Raw genomic sequence first — 21,789 nt, 5'->3', positions numbered from 1 at the left:
ACAGAACATCCAGACTACAGAATTGATTGCTTTTGTGTCAGTTGTTGCTTCAGATTGACTGCAGCCAAGCACAATTTGGACTTTTTAATGTAAATATAACATCTACATTGGCCAAAGGGTTCATTTTTATTACATATGTTTTGATTCTTCCACTTTCTCTTTTCCATTATCTAGGACAATGTTCTCAACCATGGCAACTTTCAGCTGCATGGATTTCAACTCCCAGAATTCCCCAGCCAGCATGCTGGGGAATTCTGGGAGTTGAAGTCCATACAGCTGAAAGTTGCCAAGATTGAGAAACACTGATCTAGGGCAATTGGAGTTTTATGTAAGTGGAAATGCCCTTCAGATGTAAATATTCTGAGAGATTTTGAAGTAATATTCCTGTTCAACCCAGGCAATATTTCTTTTGTTATTTCTATTGCAGATGTTTCCCCATTTCTTTAGCCCAGCCATAAATCTCTTAAATCTCTTGCTCACAGCCATCCTCCTTGTATAGTCCTCATACTGTAAAAAAATATGCATATACATATGGAAATACATGGAAACATACTTTAGGTGTCTATAATTCCCAGCACAACTGGCATCAGAATATTCCAAACTTGCTTCCACATTTTATCATATGGGAATCTTCAAGTTCAGCCTTGCAGTTGTGCTCATCCTGGTTTGGTGGTGCATATGCATATAGGATCTCCTATAGGATCCAACACCAATATAGTTATGTGTATGAATTTTGCACAAGCAACCTAAATTCCTCACCCAGAAAAACTGCACCAAATGTTCTCTGTAAACCATGTGAGTTGAGTAAAATGTGTCTTTCTCTTGTTCTGACTTTGCTCCTCATGGGATGGGCAATGCTTGCTGAAAACCTTATTTAGCCATTTCTCTAGATTCTGAGTTTTCAGCGAATTATCTACGTGCTTTCAAGAGTATCGTCACAGCTCAAAGAATAAAGCCAAGTTTCTGAAGAAGCTGGATTTTTTTGTTCATTATCATATACTGTATATATTATCTAGTTTCACATAACTGCAGTGTATATAGTGTGTTGTATAGTGGATCTGTCTTTTTTGATCAAGATACTGTCCTAAGAAAGAAACAAAAAGTCACAGCCGTGGATCATCGTACCCTTCCTCTTCACCAGTTTTGACTAATTTCCAGAGCACGATTTAGGAAATGAGTGTTTTGATGGCCCCGTGACTTCAGTATCACTTGCTGGGTAAAGTGCAAGTTGGCAAATTAAGTAATCTGCCTCAGACCCATTTTTGTGACTAATATCAGAGCCAATTCAAATACCTCTGAGTTTAAGATTGAGTTGTCAAAACAAGCCAAGGGAGAACTGACAGAGCAACAGACTTGTGGTACAATATTATGTCTGTGTGGTTGAGGCTGTATAATGCTTTTTAAGCACTGCTTTCCTTCATGACGAATCCCTTCCAGCGGGGCAGGCCATAGTCATCTTAGTCTCTCTTGGCATAGACAGCAATGAGTCTTTAAGCCATCAGGCTGGCCTCTGTGGAGTACAGAAACTCTGGTTAGACAGACCTTTGGGCTCCTCCCAATGGGCTTTTCTTACTCGCTTAACCCAAAGAGCTGAAATTTGAAATGGATTGCACTGGCAATAATGGTTTAAAAATAAATATAAACTATTACATAGATTATTTGGAGGAGGGGGCTTGCTGAGATACACTAATACTTAGTTTAAATCAAAACTGATCAAACTATAGCTAAACAGACGGAATGATGAAAGCTTTGTAGTCTAAGATGTTGTGAACCAGAGTGGATTGTAGTCCTAAAAAAGCATTATCTTCTGTATAGTCAACTTAATCTTTAAAGTTTCCCAAGTTTTTCTGTATTTTTAATTTTATTTGGGGATATGTACTAGAACAAACTGGTTTGTGCGAGGCTGGGTACGAGATTCTGGGCCTGCTCTTGCTGTGGGCTGAGTGACCTAGAGGGTTTGCTCATACCTTTTGTTACAGGAGAAATACGTTAAGGACAAACTGCCTTTTAGCAAGATTGCCTGCTTTTATAAGTCTTCTAATTAAGAAACTACTGATAAACTTCCAAGAAGTCTTGGGCTCAGAGGAACATATTTTGAAAACCACTATTCCAGATTACGTTAGTACTGCATTAAATATAATTGATAAGCCTTATTTGATATAAGACCAGATCTGCTGATAGAATGTTAAGAATATCAACTGTCATTTAAATCATTAAACCAAAGAGCCTCTCATCAGATTCTTTTCTGTATTGTTATTTATTGCTATTATTTATGCTCCTGTTTTGCAATCTGTGTTTTTGTTGTTTTATTAATTTAATATAATAATAAGGGACACTGGACTGAAATGCATAACTATTTTATATTATAAAATGATCATAGGGTTTGGGCATTGAGTTCAATCCCTGTCTACTGCAGGGGTGCAAATAAATGTCACATCCAAACCAAGGGGAAACTTCCACCTCTTTGATCAGTTGGTTCAATGGGCAAACTACACTTGTGTATAGGATTTTTTTTTTTTCTAATTCTAATTCTACAATTAGAATCTGTCTTCCTTTAACTTACATCCATTACTCCATATCCTGCAATCTAGAATGGGAGAGAACAGGTCTGGACCTTCTTCCATGTAACCTCTGTTTAGATTCTTAATGGTGCAATTTTAGCCATACCCAGTATTTATTTCTCAAGGCTAAATATTCCCAGAGAACCAGTTTGGTGTAGTGGTGAAGACATCAGCCTAGAAACCAGGAGACCGTGACTTCTAGTCCCACTTTGGGCACAAAGCCATCTGGGTGACCTTGGGCCAGTCACTCTCAGCAATGGCAAACCACTTCTGAAAAATCTTGCCAAGAAAACTGCAGGGACTTGTCCAGGCAGTCTCCAAGTGTGTGTGTGTGTGTGTGGGGGGGAACAATTATTTCAATCTGTCTGAATAGGATGTAGTTTCTAATTTCTGGATTGTCCTCACTGCCTTTCTCTGAACCTGTTCCAGTTTGTTTCAACCCTTTTAAAGGGCAGGGGTACACTCAAAACTGGATACCATTCTTGAAATGGGGGCTGCCAGATGTGGAATAAAGTGGAAGTTCTACTTCCTGAGATTTGGAAACTATACCTTTGTTGATGTAGCCTAAAATTGCACTTAATGTTTCTGCAGCCACATGCTACTGACTCATGTTCGGTTTGTAATGAATAGAATTTTTTTTTCATAAACATTGTTGCTAAACCATGTTTTTCCTAGTCTATATGGGGCACTTGATACTTGTTCCCTAACAGACCTTTGCATTTGCTCTCTTCAGTTGCCATATGTTATTTTAGCCTGTTTTTAAACATATCAAAATCATTTTAAATTTTTATTTCAATCTTCTAGGGCAGGGGTTCTCAAATGCTGTGATCCTGCATGAGGAATGAATTAGCATAATCTACTCCATGAATAAAACTAATGATTTCATTTGGGTTAGGATTGGGCAAGAAATAAAAATACTACTTACTTAAAAAAATTAAATGTATATATCAGAACAATGCTAGAACCTCACAACTTTATAAAATAAATCTGTTTCATTGGAAATTTAAAATCATATTTTTTAATGGGCAGGATAAATTTGCTTATTTTTGTAGCCAGAAACCAAGCAATGTTTGTTTAGATATTATTACTGTATTTTCAAGTAAAACCACACCTTTTAATATTATTATTAATTTATGAGAGAAAATACAAATATAGGCAAAACCTTAATTCCTGTGCTGATTTTAGATTGGTATGTGGATAAGTGATCAGGATGATTATTGATTTTGTTGTTACTTTGCCTCACTTCTTTATTTTAGATGTTATTTTTACTCAAGAAAGTCCAAAAAAAGAATAGAAATTGATTTTTTTTTTTTTTTGGCCTGGGCTATTATGGGCACGAGAAAGAATTTTGCTTCTTGCCTTAAATCAGCTTTTCTTAAACTGCTGTTAAAATACTGCAGCTTGCAAACCATTGACAACCTTTACATTGGGTTGGGCACTCTTTCCCCACAGAGTTGCACTGACATAAAGTCACAGCCTGATCATCTGTTTCCCTTCCAGTTTGGTGCTTGTAAATCTCTCCCCCCACTCTTGCAACTCCCTGTTCCCTGTAGTCTCACAGCTCCCCCTCTTCCTCATTCATAATTCCAACTGAAGAATGAAGGTTAAATTTGATGGTTAATGCTCAAGGCATGATCTTTCTTCCTTTGAAAGTCAAATGAAGTGTTTTGTTTTGTTTTTTTAAAAAGTGAAACCACAAACAAAACAAAAGAAAAAACCTCAGGCTTCATAAAGCCTCTGGAAATATAGTGTTGCTTTGCGTTTAGCATAGATTTGCATTGAAATGGCAAGCCTGCTCACGAGGACCTGCTAAGAAGGCACTCTCTCACGACCCTCCCAATCCATGGTCTTGCAGCTCCCCAGGGGCTATGACTAATACTTTGAAACGCTGTTGTAGGACTTTGTATCATCTGCAAATTTGATAAGCGTTGCATCCAAGTGACCAACAGAAATCATTAAAGCACAGGACTGAAACTTGTCACACTCCACGCAGACCTGAGTTCAGTTTGATGAGTTCAGCTTGATGCAGAACTGTTGATGAGCACTGTTAGGGCATGATTGTTGACTGACCTATATATCCACTTACTTGTCATGGCTATACTTAACTAGTTGCTAATGAGAATGGCATGGGGTACTTTACCTACTGCATTATTAAAATCTAAATATATTACATATACAGCATTCCTATAATCTACTAATGAAAAATAAGATATGGTTAATATGGCAAGAGCAGTTCTTGATAAATCCCATGTGCTTACCACATTGTTTTCAAGGTACACACAGATTGATTGTCTGCTCTGCAGATGTTTACAAACCATTTCATAAAAACACACTGTGGTAAAAGAAAAATTAAGGAAATTTACTTAGGCTTTTCCTCCTCCAAGATGTATCTTTGTTTTTAGGGGATCTTTTATTTAATTTTAAGGCGGAATGTAAAGTGGAGGGAGAGGAGGCTTTTTATTCAGATCTTTTAAGGAACTATTAGATAAATTAAAGGACTATAATATAACGTTTTGCTTCAAAAAAGAGTGAATAGGAATATTTTTGGAGAAAAGAAAGGAAAAAAGTCCAGACTGAAAACAGTCATGTTATCGGGAAAGTTATGTATATCCAATCAGGACCAAAATAGGAATATTTCTATGTATGCAAATTCTGGACTTTGACAAATGGTTTGGGACTGAAGCCAGCCTTAGAGACTGGAAACTTTTTTGGACAACTCTGGTCTTCAAAGTTATAATCAGCTCAGATTAAGAAATACTTGCTAATGTTAGTATGCTATATCTCATGTCTCAGAACAATAGAACTGGAATTAGGTCTTGTTTATAAAACTAATAGAGGAGTAAAACATCAGATCCTATGAGGTATGGGTATATATTTTGGGGGCTGGCAGCATGGCACATGCTCCCCAAGGTTCCTTAAGAGGGGCCAGGCCCACCAGGCCGATCTCCTGTTCTAGACTGGGCTGTCACAACAATTAGTGTTATCAGATTCCTGCAAGAACCAATTCTCTGTGCAGGAAGACTAAAAATGACTGAAACACCATTTCCATTTTTTTATATTTGCACCTGCATATGGAAGTCACCGCTTACATGACTGCAGCCTGCCCCTTTGCTTACCCAAGCACATTGACGTGTTTATGCCCGTGCTACAAGACTTCAGTGTTATACACTTTGTATAAGAAGATATCTACAACCAGTGCTATGGCAGGAAAAAATGGTTTTACTGTTATCCTTGATGGAGGTTACCATGTGCTCCTGTATGGAAAGGAATTGGGATAGAGCTGCAATGGAAAAACTCACTAATACTCACTTAATATTATTAAGAAAATGGAAAAATGGGGCAGCTTTGCTGAATTATGGCATTTATTCCATTTACAAATTTACCTTACAAATTTGGGGCAAATCATTGTAATTTCTGGAAAAACATTTCCTAACAAAGAAAACCCCTACATTCTGTTGTTTTGTCTTCATAGCGCTCTAAATCCTAATAAAACAAAATATGACTATACTATTCCATTGAAATTGAGAGAAAAATCCATTTGCCGATAGGAATGTTTCCTTTTTTTTTTTTCCTCTGGTTAATCTGGATTTAGAATTTAGCATGTAGTGTGAACACAGTCACTGTGAAATTTTGTTGTGCAAGTTTACTTCTTACTTACATTACTACTATCATCATCATCATCATCATCATCCCTTGTATTCAGAAGTAGTCTTATAGAAGGAGTCTACGCTTATTAAGTAATTCTGGATTCAGCCTAGTGATAATGCTGCTGCTACCATGGGTATAACTCTCTCTCCTAATAATAGTAATGTTTCATAGGGTGGAGATAGTAAGATTTCATCTCAGTGGATCAGCATTTCAAAGGTCTGAATGTTCCCCATGTGCCCTTGCCTTTTAAACCTTCGGGGGCCCCTCTGCAGGTGTCTTGCCATTATACTCAAAATGGGATGGAAAGTTGGGTGGGACAAGATCTCCCTCTGCGTTTCATAAACGACCAGGTCAAGCTTGTTCATTAACAAGAGGAAGTGTATAATCAAGATGTTAATTCTGTGAGCCTTTGTGAATCTGAGAATTGCAAGATTTGGATGTGTGTTCTGTTTTGCTCCAGCTCTGCTGACCACAGTAGTGAAACAGAGATATGAGAATAAGAGAGAAGCAGAAGAAAAAAAAAAAATTACCACACAGTAAATCCTGAACGGTTGTGGGCAAGTGCACGCTCTTCTTCAATTCCTTTTAAAAATCGCTTTTAAGTACTTTATTTTAATTTTCCTGTTTGCTTTTCCCAATCTAGAAAGTGCAGAGAGAAGGCACATCAGACCTGAAATGGGGACTGAGAGGGCCCTTGTCCTGGACCGCTTAGCAAGCAACGTTGCCAAACGAAAAAGTTCCATGCCACAGAAATTTATTGGTAAGGATTTGTTTTAAATGGACTCTCTTCTGGGTGTAGCCATTAAAAGGGATGGAAATATGACGTGATTCTTCTGTTTGAATGAATTCAGAAACTTGCATTTGTTAGACAATAATAATGTATCAAATAAGGAAGAGCCGTCACTATATTTCCTTCTTTTCAATGACACGGATGGACTTATGTGTATCCTTGGGTTATGCAGACCAGCCCCTGAAATATACAGTACAGAAGTTTCTGGATGAGGGATGACTCTTTCCAGCCTTCAGGAGAGCATTAGATTGAGAATTGTCACTGATTTCAAAGTATGTCAGCCAAATCAAGACAGCTGCAATACAAAAGGTGTATAAACAGCAGATTATGTTACCAAGATACATGCAGATAACTCAAGGCAAATACTTCTATCTCCTTCATCTTGTATTGGGAGGCATTCTTTCTTCCTCCATGAAACAGAATTTATAATACATATTCTTTAGCAAAATTGGTTTTAGCTGACTGCCTTTAATTGATTAATTTCAAATATTTGTGTATTTTCAAAATCTCAGTAATAAGTCAGTCCTTTTTGAAACATTGAAGAAGCTGCTGCAAGGGTAGAACATCTCATTCCTTATCACAACCAGAGAGCAAGATCAAATAGTGTTAAAAATAATGTTAGTGCAGAGACATTCTGTTTGTTGATTAAAAATAATCCTCTACTATTTACTAATTAGACCAACTGAACATTGAATCAATAGTGGATTTTTTTGTAAATATGTATGATTGGTAGTCCACATCAGTTGTTTGTAGGATGAAAAGTTTAATCCATTTCAGTGTACGTACAATCCTGTGATATAAAGCACTTTCTTTTAATTCCTATATTCTCATCATGCACTATTGTGATAGCAAGTATTATGGAGAACAGTTTATTAAACCAGAGGGTCAATCTACAGTGTTAATCGTCATAGCAAATATCTTTCCCAGTTTTCCCATAAACAAGTGCCATTGTTAGTATTAATATTGGCTTTAAAAATTATGTTTATTTTAATGCAGTATTATATTTTAGATATCTCATCATTCTACTAGGATAATTTTAATGAAGGTTTGCTTTGCTGAATTATAATTTACATAATATATTGTAAAAGAGGAAAATAAGGCAAAAGAAAAAAATAGCTAAAGAAATCATAGATTTTCTTCTGCTTTTTATTTACTAAGATTTATAATATTTACTAAGATTTTTATATTACCAAATATGGAATAGATTGAAAAAACAATTGATCAATACAAACCACACTCTGAGAAAGAAAAAATATTTTTAATTGTGCAGACCATTTGAAATCTAAGAGGTTTCTCAAACTGGAAACTTTAGGTGGTGACTTGACCGCCAGTTACTGGCAAACACCTCAACTTTCTACCCAGCCTGCTGAATTTTTAACAGGTGCCTGACTATTAAGTGATCTCATGGATTTCAGTACAACAGCTGTTAAAGGGTTTAGCCATTTGTTTATCTGGTTTTTGGTAGCAATTCCATTTAAATCTTGAAGATTAATAACATCTATTGAATCACTGGGATACATCCTCCAGAGTTTGATCTAAATGGCACTATATAAATCTTTAAGCACTAGTACAGGCTAAATTTGTCTATTTCTAACCTTTGTCTTTGTGTATCACTTTTTTTTTAAATAAGTATTTCAATTCAGAATAGAAGGAAACTTTGACATTTTCTTCAGATACAAAAATGCCCAAGCCAGCACGAACATCCTTTTCTTCCCTGCTCCCCACACCCAAATTAAACAGACACCCACCACAATTGTATAAGCAGATCTACAATACTGGGTATTTATCTAATCTTGACTGAAGATCTCATGACTAACTATCATTCCTTCTTGTTCGCTGGTTTTTTGTCTGTGTGTGTTTCTTTCTGTCCTTGTCATTGAACAAAAATAAAGTTGACCTTATTTTTTTCCTCTGACTTTGCAAAAGTGGAGGGGGAACAATTGTTCACCTTAACCGCAAAGACCTCCCTCAGTCATTTACAACAAAAGCCGTCAATCGTGTATGCAAAAATGTCTGGTGGTGCCATATATTAACTTCAGAAATGGTTCTGCCTAAGAATGTTGTTGATCAGGCTGTATTTGCTGTGACAGTTTGCACTATTCTACTATGCATGCTCCTCTGTGAATGATGGAGATGAATCCAAAATGTTATGGTTGCAGAAGCAGCAGGTTATTCTTGCTTGTGTCTGGGGACTGACAAGTTTCAAAGTTTGACCCAACATTTCAGGTCTTAATGCTCCATACTTAATCAATTACTCCTCTTCCAGCAGTACTCAATAAATCAAAGCATTTGGAGGTAGAATACTAGAAGTCTGTCAGGAGAACCCAGGTACAAACCCCTGCTCTGCTATGAAGCTTATGTTGTGAGAATAAAATGGGGGGAACCATGCACCCCACCCTAATCTCCTTCTCTCCTTCTCTACCTGGCCTTCTGCCTCATGAATGCTGAAGCAAGATGATACCTGGCTTGTTATGGATGAATTTTAATTTACTTCCGATTGCATCATGTTTCTTTTATCACATCATTTTCTTTTATTTTTATAAGTGCAAATTTAATGACATAACTGTTATGTTGTTGATGCTTGCCTAGACATTGTCAGTCATCTCTGTTGAACAGAGATGTCAAAAATCTGTTTAACTGAAGTTCATGCTCTAAACAACTTCCATGAAAGAAAGATCATTTTAAACCTGTTCTCCATTTTTCCCATTCCACCCATCAGCATGTTCTGGCACTTACAAACATCAAACTTGTGATTCAGAGTCAATATGAAAACAAGATAGTTGTAAAGACTACCAACCAAAGTTTTTTTGTATAATTTTATTAAAGATTTATTATTTTACAAAAGAAGATAAAAGCTAATACAAACTAATATAAAGTGAGAAAAAGAAAAGGATAAGAAAGAAATCAAAGAGAAAGCTAAAAGTGCAAGAAAAGGGGGGGGGAGTAAAAGAAAATAGAAAAGAAAGAAAAAGATATAAAGCAGTAGCTTCCGATCTTCTTCACTGCAGTTAGAAGTAAAATAATAAATTTACCTCTTACTCTATGGTTACAACATAACTGTCTTCTTTCTATAATCATCTTGTCTAATCATCAAAACCATAAATCATACGTTCATTTTTTTTCTGTTTCACGCAAAAAGTCCATAAGGGGTTTCCAGTCAGCAATTACCATAGATATTGTCTTTTCTCTGATCAAAGAAGTCAATTTAGCCATCTCAGCAAGTTCCATCATCTTCATCAATCATTCCTCCATTGGGGGTAATGCTGAATTTTTCCATCTTTGTGCAGACAATAACCTTGCTGCAGCTATCATGTACAAAAACAAAGTTCCATGACTTTTTTCCAGCTGTTTGTCCATCAATCCCAAAAGAAAAACCCCTGGTCTCAGTTGTATATTAATCTTTAAAACCCTCTGAACCAGTGTATGTATTTGAATCCAAAATTTTCTAGCTTTTTTACATGTCCACCAAACAAGATAAAATGTCCCTTCTTGTTGTTCACATTTCCAACATAAATCTGAAGTGCCTTTATACATTCTAGACAATTTCTCTGGTGACATATACCAATGGTACATTGTTTAATAAAAGTTCCCTTTAAGATTATAACATAGTGTAAATTTCAGTCCTTTCAGCCACATATTTTCCCATTGTTCCATCTGTATATTATAACCAAAATTGTTAGCCCACTGTATCATACATTTCAATAAAAGTTTATACATTTTAGCAATTACATGTTCATTCTGTGTCAAAGTCAGTCTTGCAATGTTCAAAACCATAAATTCTTTTGTTTACTTTAAATCTTTCTAATAACTGTAAATAAGACAACTATATCCCTCTGCCACCAGTTCTTCTCTTGATTTTATCTTACATTCCCCTTGACAAAATTCTAGTATCTCAGATAAGTTAGCCATTTGTGTTTGCCTACTATTTCACTCCTATAAGATCCCTCTTGTGCTGAGATCCACAAAGGTGTTTTCGGGCACAACCTGGGTTTGTATCTATTCCATATTCTCAGTGTGGCACGTCTAAAGCCACATTAACCGTGACTTTATTGAACCACCCAATTCTCAGGTCGGGTCCTGTCATCCCAGGTCACGTCCTCCAAAAGCCTTCTATTTCTCAGCAACACCCATTCTTTCATCCAAACCAAACAGCAAGCCACAAAACACAATTTCAAATCAGGTAAACTCAGTCCTACTCTTTCCTTTGCATCTTGTAAACCTTGTCTTATATCTCTAGTCAGTATTTCAAGGACCAAAATAAACAAGAGAGGAGACAGTGGGCATCCCTGTCTTGTTCCTTTTTGTATCTCACACGGTTTTGTTAGATCTCCATTAACAATTATTTGTGCTTTCTGCGAAGTGTAAATCGATCTTACCCACTTTATAAAGTTCTCTGCAAAATTCATATCTTCCAAAACCTTGAACAAGAAAGCCCAGTTCAAATTGCCAAAAGCCTTCTCTGCATCCAAGAAAATCAATGTGGTTTTTTTTCATTATGTTGCTCCAAATATTCCAAAATGTCCAACACATTTCTAACATTGTCCTTTAACTGTCTTTTAGGTAAAAACCCACATTGGTCCTCATGAATAAATTCTTGCAAAATTATTTTCAGTGTATCAGCTAAAATGGTTGTGAACAACTTGTAGTCATTCAATAGTGATATTTTATTTATTTATTTATTTATTTATTTATTTATTTATTTATTTATTTATTAATCATATTTATATAGCCTCCCATCTCACACAAGGTGACTCTGGGCGATGTACAACAATTTAAAAAATAAATACATAAGAACAATTACACATTAAAAAAAACTGTAAAAACACACAAAAGAGGAGGGGATAAAATTAATAAGGGAGGCATCGTAAGATCACCCCGAGCTCCTGGGAGCCCCAGGCCTGATCACATAGCCAGGTCTCGAGGGACTTGCGGAATGTTAAGAGGGATGGAGCTAATCTCACTTCCGAGGGGAGAAGATTCCACAAGGCGGGGGCCACAGCAGAGAAGGCCCGCCTCCTGGGACCCGCCAAATGTAATTCTCTAGCAGACCTATTGGCCTATAGTTTCTTGTTAAAGTCAAATCTTGTCCCTTTTTAGGTATTAATGCTATATTGGCCTCTTTCCAACTCTCTGGCATCTTTCCTCCCTATAAGATAGAGTTCATCATGTTTTGTAAAGGTTGTAAAAGTTCATCCTTGGAGCATTTATAATAAGAATCTAATAATCCATCTGGTCCAAGCAACTTTCCTACTTTAATCATTTTTATAGCTTCAGAAACTTTCCTTATAGGTCCATTCATAATCTGTCTTTGTTCCTCTGTAATGCTGGGTATATTTTGTTTCTTTAGATATTCATCTATTTTCTCTAGTGAGATGTTCCTTTCTTTATATAAATTGGAATAATATTGATGGAAGGCTTTTTGTCCATTAATACAGTATCTCCCCCGGTATTTCAATATCATTTTCTTTTCATTTTCTTTTCGTATTATATGCTAGCCACTTCCCTGATTTATTTCCAAACTCAATTCTTTTTTTGCCTTACATAATTCATTTTTATTTCCATTTCTCTTACCGTTATCATAGATAATTGTCATTGTAAAAGCTTAATTCGTTGAGAAATACTTATCTGGAAATTTCTTTAATTCTTCTTTTCTCTTTATTTCATACAAAATAGCTTGTGTTTTCTTTTGACTCTTCTTTTTAAGTTCACTATTATGTTGTATAAAATGACTCTAATAACAATTTTACTTGCATCCCAAACCATTCTTAAAGCAGTGCTTTTACCTACATTATTTTGAAAAAATTCTTTTAATTTCTTTTTACAGTCCTCCACTATTGCTTCTTTCTGTATCAACATTTCATTCAGTCTCCATCTAAAAGAAATATTTTTTTAATATACACAAGGTCACAGAATTATGATCCAAAAATATCTTTGGTAATATCTCTACTTTAGAAACCTTAGTAGCCAAGTTCTTTGAAAACCAAATAATGTCTCTTCTTGAAAAGGATCTATGTCTTTCAGAAAAGTAGGTTGAATTATCATTTTTCTGTCTCTATACATCAACAAGCCCTAAATTGTCCATCAAATCAAAGAAAACTTTGAAAACTTCCAAATGGGAGTATCTGCTATCAAGTCGGTGTCACTTCCTAGAGACCACATAGGCTTTCTCCAAGACCATCTGCTTCTAATCTGGTCTTTCAGGTCTTCCATCAGTGCACCCATTGCTCCTGTAATTGAGTCAGACCATCTTGCTGCTAGTAATCCTCTTCTCTTTCCTTCCACCTTTCCTAGCACTATAGACTTCTCCAGAGGTCTAGATGTTCACATAATGTTTCCAAAGTATGCTTTTTTGAGCTTGGTCAGTTGTGCCTTGAGTGAGAACTCTGGGTTGATTTGTTTGATGATCCATTTGTTTGTTTTCTTGTCTCTCCAGGGTATCTGAGGAGTCTTCTCTAACACCAAAGTTCAAAAGTATCAGTACTGTTTCTATCCTGCTTCTTCAAAGTCAAACCTTCACTTCCTTATAATGTCACAGGAAAAAAACATTTCCTGCTTGATTCTGATCTTTGTAGGTATAGGCGCATCACTGTGAATTTTTTAAAAAGAATTTAACTGTTCTGCTGATTCCACCTTCAGAGTCCCTACTGTTGAAGCTGCAGTTTCAGTCTCTCACTCCACTCCACTTTATCTGTTCGTCTCATGACCACTTGGATGCCTACACCTGTTGCTGTTCAGTGGGAGTGCTTTATTCATTTTTGTACTACTTTGTATCTTTATTATTTGGGGCTTGTATCTTTTGGGGGGAGTTTTCTTTGAGCTGGTCCACATATGTATGTCTATCATCTGATTTTCTGTAATAGTTTGCTGAATATGCAAGCTGATTCTGTTGAAAAAAGTCCCATTGTCAGGTGATATGGAACATACAAACTCTTTTAATATCTGTATTGAATAAGATACTAGAAGAGACTATAAAGTAGTATGTCTCTGAGCATTTAGAAAAAATGCTGTCATTATTACGAGTCAGAATTGGTTTGTCAAGAACAAATGTCAGACTGTCTCTTTTTTATGACAAAGTAATTCCTCTGGTAGAAGATGGGAATATGGAGGGGAAAACTCACATTGTCAGGTGCTATGGAACATTGAACGTGGACTTTAGCAAAGGGTTTGACAAAATCTCTCATTATATTCTTGTGCACAAGATAGATAAATGTGAGCTAGAAGGCACTGCAGTGCAGAAGATTTGGAACTAGCTGAAAAGTCTCCCACAAAGGATACTAATAAATGGTTCTTCATCAGCTTGAAGGAAGATACTGAGTGAAGTCCCTTAGAACTCTGACCTTGGCTGCCTGCTATTCAGCATTATTATATGGTATAATATAATTTCCATTCCTGTTGGGTGGAATGGAAGGGATACTTTTTCAATTTGTAGATGACACTAAGTGGTAATTGGCTAACAATTTTAGAGGGAAAAAAAGACACAATTCAAAATAATGCTGACAGGCTTGAACATTAAGCTGTATTTAGCAAGTTGATATTCAACCAAACAAGTATAAGGTACTACATCTGGGTAGGAAAAATCAAATGTATAGGTCCATGATTGGGGAGATCTGGCTTGGCCATAGTGCATATGAGAATGATCTAGGGTTCTTAGTATACCACCAGTTGAACATGAGCAAGCAATATGATGCAACAGCTAATAGGACCAATGCCATTTTGGGTTGCATTAAAAAAAAGCATTGCATCTATGTGATGAGAAATAAACATTCCTTCCATATACTCCATGCTGATTAGCTTGGAGTACTGTTCCAGTTCTGGGGATCAGACATTAAACAGGACACAGAGAAACTAGAGTGAGTTCAGAGGACAGCTTACATGATGCGGGATCTAGAAACAATGGCATATGAAAAATAATTAAAGAAGCTGTGCATATAGCTTGCAGAAGAGAAGATTAAGGGAAGATATGATAGCAGCTTACAAATAATGTAAAAGGAAGTGGACCTGTTGTGTATTGAAATGAAAAGAAAGGTACAGTAGTTCAGGCTGCATATTATGAGGGATTTCCTGACAGTAAATTATTATGATTTTTATCCCAACACTTCTATACATGATTCAAGGCAGCGAATATACCTAATACTCCTACCTCCTATTTTCCCCACAAGAACAACCCTGTGAGGTGGGTTGGGGTGAGAGAGAGGGACTGGCCCAAAGTCACCCAGCTGGTTTTCATGCCTAAGGGAGACCTAGAACTCACAGTCTCCTGGTTTCTAGGCCAGCACCTTAACCAATATTGTTAAACGGTGGAAAAAACACTGTTAAATATACTCCCCCTTGAGTATATTTAAATACTCCATTTAACAATGGAGAACACTGGTGGACTCCCCCTTGAAGAAAGTTTTCAGATGGGAGCTGCATGACTATTTGATAGAGGTGTTTTAATGTCTTTTTGCACTGGGTAGTGGATTGGACTAGATTACCTATAAGAGTCCTGCCAAGTCTTAATTTTTATGACTCTGTGATCATTCTGTTGTGGTCCATTCAGATTTATATTCATGCTCAAGAAGTTTAATCAAACCAAAAACACGGACATATGGAACAGCCATTTTAGGAGATTTACAAGTAAGCCATCCATTTTAGTTATTATCTCATCAGGAGTTTCCAGAAGAGCCATAAGATAGATGTGTTTGCAAGACATGCCTAACTAGTCTCGAGTGGCTCTATAAAATGGCACTGCTACATTTTTTTTCTTTATGTCCCACCACAACCCACCCCCATTCCCCCAATAATTGTGTGTGTCATGGGAAGGGATAAACAACCATAGAAAGAGATAAGCTTCTCTACATCCCATTCCCAGTGGTTCCAACCTTGGTTAGGCCTTTGTGGATCTAAAAAAAAATTCTGTAAACATGGGGAAAAAATGCAGAGAAATCCTGAAGGTGTCCAGCAAACAGGTGGCCAACAGGTGGCTATAGCTGCTCCTGATTTAACCAGGGGAGCTGCAAGTTCCCTCAATCATCTGCTGCTGGACTATTGGGCAAGTCATTCTGAGTCCATTTTGGCATATAAATGCAACAGGTTGGTAGTGTACGTGTGAGCTATAGCTAAGTAGGTGAAGTTTCTTGTGAACTATTTGAAGAGATATCTGTAGTGAACATTATAGATTGGTTTCACATTAAAATAATTGTCTTTCTTGAGGAAATTATGAAAATTTAGTTCCATGATGGAAGTTCTAGTATCTCTAACTGGGGGGGGGGGACACCAAAAAAACCTCAATTTCCTCTCCAAATATCATTTTCTATCATTATTTGACAATTAAGATAAAGTCTTCATTGAATCAAGATTGGCTCCTAAATGACCTAAATGAATGCAGCCCAGTTGCCTGGTAAATTCTAGTTCACGTACTAGTGCTGATTTACATTGAATACAGGTAGTCCTTGCTTACCGACTGATTTGTGCAGCAACCGTTCGAAGTTATGACAGTGCTAAAAGTATAACTTTGCGACCAATTCTTGCATTTATAGCCATCGCAGTGTCCCTCAGTCACATTATCACCATTTGCATGCTTTGCAACTGGCTTGCAACAAGTAGAGTTAATACAGAAGGTGGAAGTAAAACTGTAAATCAGAGTCATGTGATGTTTCTCTTAGCGACCCCATCGCTTCACTTAACAACCAAAGGGGAATTAAGGCTGTAAGCCCATCATGGTCACGTGATTTTTCACTTAACAATTGAGGTGCTTAGTGATCAAGTTGCTGGTCTTAATTGTGGTTGCTAAGCGAGGACTATCTGTAACAGTGACTTTCAGGCCAACAGCAGAACTGGGATTTTTTGAGAATGATGTGCTTTCATATGTTTTGCAAACACATTTTCCAAGACAGAGGGATTGCTACTTTTGCTAAGAGTTTCTGCAATTTCTTCTTTTGCACAGAATGTGGATGAAATTCAATATTTGTCATACTTACAGACATTTTAATATAAATGGGATTTGTTAATCAAAGTAATTTAAATCTCATTTATTTCACTAGAACTGATAGTAGAATTAAACTATACATTCAAATCTGATTGTCTTTTTGTGTTGGTTTTTCTACCGCTAACATAAAACTGTTACCCAATGAAATCTGTCTTGGCAAATACATGTTCACAAAACTTATGTATTATATATCATCTGAGAGCTAAAACTAGACATAATTCCCTAAACAAGCACATATCCTACAACAAATTTAGCAGCCACAATGTTCTACAAGGATCTCCAACTCAGAAACTAAGGGCATTTCACACATCAGAGAAGCCAGAATAATTAAATGCATTTCAGACAGGTTGATTTTGCAGTATAGATGCATACCAAGTCTCCTTGAACATCAGCAGAAAGCTGTGGGTGACTTGGAAGCATGCAGCTGGGGTGATGGAAGGGACCCCTCTCTGCCCATGGCCGACAGTTGGGCTGGGTTCACATAATATGCCGACACTAGCCCAGGCTAACAAAACACAGTTGCCACGTTAACAACACATACCACGCCAAAACAAATAAAACCCTATTATGGCTAAACATGGAGATCTAATTCATTCAACATGCTGAAGCACAAACTACCCAACTCTATTTTAACATAGTTTAATCTTGTGCAAACCCACCCACTGCCAAGGAACACATTGAATGGGTTGAAATATCAGACGGTTTACCAACTAACAATTCATACAACTGAATTTTTCAACAATTGTGTATTATTTTTTTTAGCAACCACGACAGTGGACATGGATCTTGTCCTCACTCTTCATATATTTCTGTACTCTTGTACAAGAGTGCATGGAAAAATTAACAGCACAGACTGAACTGGAACAAGAGTATTTGCAATACTGTAGTTCAGCTTTGTACAGTAACTATTTTCTGTGGTATAGCCTGGCAAAATATTTTTTGCAGACCAGGTAAGAAAGGAGGAAATATAGAGGTGTCTTGACGCTATTGCTTTTTTACACTATTTTTTGCTGTTCTTTCTGCTGGTGTTCTATTTTTAAAAAAATCAAAACTAGTGATTCACCATTTTTCCTCTAAATCACACTCTTAGTAGCCTTCTTATTTTTAAGTGCTGCATAAAAATTGTTTGAGGAAAAGACTGATTTTCTACCCAGGTATTTATTTAAGGAAGAGAGAATTAGATGTAAGGATGTGCACAACATTTTAATAGTCCAGATAGAAAACTAGCAATATAGTAAAATGCTTCTGGTCTTCAGGTTTGCTAGAGTAATCTAGGAATTACATGATACAATCCTGCATTAGCAAAAAAAAAAAAAAAAGATAGACTTTAGAACTTCAGACTGCAGAATATTAAAATCAGGAGAGAGATTCTCACCCTGCCTATGCCTCTTATGCTACATTTCTTGAAAGTTACAGAGAACATTTGCAACTCTGGGACGACGCCTTTTCCTGGGGCAAGTAAGCAGAGTCCAGCTTCTTATTTCTGCCGGGTCCTACATACATCCAGCATATGAGTGAGACAGGCTTCAGTTATCTTTAGCAGTACAACTGTTAAAGTAGTGTTTGTTCCTTTATTGTGACTTTATTTTGCAGTAGCCTCAAGATGTGCAAAATCCACTTGAAGGGCAGTCAGATACTTGCAGTGTCTGTGACTTAAGACACTTAGGAGAGGTGGGGTAGAAAATGTTTTGTCAAGGTAGTTTTCAGCTGACTGCAAAATGGGTGGATAACCCTTTGAGTCAGTAGCAGGGGAAAAAGTTTCCAAGCTCCTCTACAGACAGAGTTCAGCCTAAACATGGACACCTTCCCTCCTAAGTAAGATCCTGGATTCCTGCTCCAGAAAGGAAGAATGTTAGTGCAAAAAGAATTAAATCAGTAACGAGCCAGGGCTTTCCATGCACTTTAACAGTTTCTGTACTTCTCTTGAACAGCAGAGTTGAAGCAGCAGGGTGGCTGTGATTTTCACTTTGCATACAGTACACTGTTGATTAAAAAAAAAACAGAAGCAAAACAAAAGAAGGTTCATAAAACCTAATAAATATTATAAAGACAAAGCAAGAATCATGTTAACTCCTCGTTGGTTGCAATGTAAACTAACTTGTCTGTGGGCTATTAGGTATTTTTTTGGCAACACCACTTTTTCCATACATTTGGCAGCTTTAGATTATTTCTCAGGAAAAGTGACCCATTGTCTGGAATAGAAACATGAGAATTGCTTTATACGATGTCAAGCCAACGATCTATTTGATTTACTATTGCCTACACCAGTGTTTTTCAAACTTGGCAACTTTAAGTTTGTGGACGCTACCTGGGGAATTCTGGGAGTTGAAGTCCACACATCTTAAAGCTGCCAGTTTGAGAAACACTGGTCTACACTGACTGGCAAGAGTTTTCTAGGTTTTAGTTATTTCCTAGCCCTATCTGAAAAGGCCAGGAATTAAAGCTGGACTTTCTGTATGCTGAGTAAGACCACAGCTGAGCTATAACCCTTCCCTACATTTTAGAAAGGTTTTTGAGCATACTGTGGAGAGTCACAGTATATGGAGGTTCTTTTGCAATGGGATGAAAAGAAATGAATACATTTGAAGCTTGCTTTACCTTCACAGTGTGGATTATTCATAATTTTTATCACCTAATATTATATAACTTTTGCACAGTTTAAATGTTATACTCAGGATCTTAGAAGTGTTATTTCTGAAACTGTATTTTCTGTCTGATTGCATGTTTAATTAAAAGAGCAAGGGTTAGATAACAGATTTATTATTCCTACTGGTTTGGGGACCTAGCAATCTAGGGCAGCAGGTTAACCAAATCAATAGGCTTGACCTTCATCTATCCCCTTTTAAACCTGTGGTTAAAACCTTCATCTGACAAAATTCACTTTCCTAAACAACCTACAAAATCATTGATATGGACAGCTGCACTTGAGACAATGCCCTCTGCTTCAGCAACACAGACTTCCATTATTACCAACTGCAACATTGGTTTTGGTAGTACTGAGCTCTGAGAATGAAAGGCATAAAGAAGAGGACATCACTGACAATACTTCCTCTGCTTCTATGAAAAAGAGACAACCAGAGACTTTGACTAGTGGCGAAGTATCTCCTGTTATTGTAGAGATATTGAATGGGCCAATTTTATATACTTTTTCATCTGCTCCATCTTTGGCCCCAGTGGATCCATCCGTCACAGTGCTGCAACCTGGTTCCCAGAATGAGATTTAGCTCTGAGGTCCATGTCAGGGAGCAAAATTAAATCTTGATCAGTATAAGCTTCTTCTCCAAAAAGGCCAAGAGCATTTTACCAGTTGCTTTGATCAGCATTCATCTTCTCTGGACTGGTTGTAATAAAAGGTGGCAAATAGATAGTATCAGCACCAGATTTTTCACTTTATTCAGTGCATTCTTGTCTTAGTAGGAATTCACGCTTATATGATTCCAGCTGTTCCTGATTCTGTTCCTACTACAGGGAACAGTTGGAAAATGAATTGTATCAAAATCAATATTATCTGCAGGATCAACATCATTATCAAACTCAATGGAGCTGAACTTTACATAACTTTCATTAAAGACATGACCATCATTCTTCCAATTAGAGATGCAGGCTTCACATATGCAATAAACAAGTCACACAGCTTTTCCACAAGCAAACCACATCCATACTTTTAACATGTTTACTGTTACACCGTCTACACCTGCAGCTTTTACCATTTTTCAACATTCTCCCATCATTTATGATTTCCTTTTCATTCATATACACAAATATTTATAACATTCATTTCAATTCTACTCTTCAACATATAGCTGTCATTGAGATAACAATCTCTGAGATAGCCCTTACAGCATTCTTTCCTCACTTCAGTTTCATCTCAAATAATTTCTTTGAGATGCTTTTATATTTAATTCCATCCATTCTGCTGAAGGTTCCTTGTTTAGCTCTTTTCACTCACTTCCAAAACAAGGTTTTCATCAACATCAGTTTCTCTGTTCATTTAAATTTTAACAATTCCTTACTCTCTTTGACTACAATCTTTGCAACTACTTTTTCCCTCTATATACTTATTATGCATTAACTTTCTTTCATCGTCATTTTTACAACAATCTATTGCATGCATTTTCCCCTCATCCACAATCTTTTTCACTTCATCATTCCACCCAGCATCTTTTTTCATAGTGACCATTAGAGTAACTCTACACATTTCTGTGGTATTCTGTAGCATAATTCTTTTCACTCTGTTCTAAGCAGTATTCATATCCTTTTTCCTTGTCAACTTCTATTCATTCTGTTGGGAGTTTAATCTATCTTCTAATAATTGTTTCCTTCAAGGATTTGTATTTTCTTTTCCCACAGTTTTTTACTTCAACTCTAGGGTCTTTCACTTCTTTTCCGTGTTTTTTTTCCCCCAAAGATCCATTTATGAAACTAACAAAAAATGGTCTCTACCTCACTTGGAGCCTTTCATTACTCTTGTATCCTTCACTAATTTTCTCAATCCCTCTTTATAAACAGTTAAATCAATTATGCTTTTAGATGGATATTAATTCTTTTGCCACACAAGCACACACACACACACACACACACACACACATATAAATAAATTTATGTTTAATTGTGTGTTAGAAACAACCAGAACTTCTAAGCAGACCCTAAACAGATAGTCATTATTCTCATTCATTCTTCAGGTAGCCTAATGCCTTTTCTCTTTCCTTACCTTCTTTCCACCCATTCAAACATGTCACCTCGCAGAATAATATTTTCCTCTGGATCACATTCATTCTGAAGGTTGCACAGTTGTTCCTAAAACTCCTCTATAGTTTTTTGGT

At 36.6% G+C, this 21,789-nt stretch overlaps 2 protein-coding genes across 3 annotated transcripts in view; one reads left to right on the top strand and one right to left on the bottom strand.

The window, feature by feature from the left end:
• The window catches only part of GRB7 (growth factor receptor bound protein 7), a 136,623-nt gene that overhangs the window by 4,239 nt on the left and 110,595 nt on the right, over nt 1–21,789 (bottom strand). The gene's annotated exons all lie outside the window — the stretch shown is intronic.
• IKZF3 (IKAROS family zinc finger 3) overlaps nt 1–21,789 on the top strand; it is a 54,006-nt gene that overhangs the window by 27,777 nt on the left and 4,440 nt on the right. The window contains exon 7 of the mRNA XM_025169974.2: nt 6,853–6,969. Coding sequence (XP_025025742.1) covers nt 6,853–6,969 — 117 coding nt within the window. The remainder of the gene's footprint in view (nt 1–6,852; nt 6,970–21,789) is intronic.

The sequence above is a fragment of the Python bivittatus genome, unplaced genomic scaffold (genome assembly GCF_059951505.1).
Source record: "Python bivittatus isolate LINGU-HERP-01145 unplaced genomic scaffold, Pbiv_v1 ctg000410_np1212, whole genome shotgun sequence".
NCBI lineage: Eukaryota > Metazoa > Chordata > Lepidosauria > Squamata > Pythonidae > Python > Python bivittatus.
The sequence above is the reverse complement of the archived record's forward strand: the minus strand, read 5'-3'. Positions and strand labels throughout refer to the sequence as shown.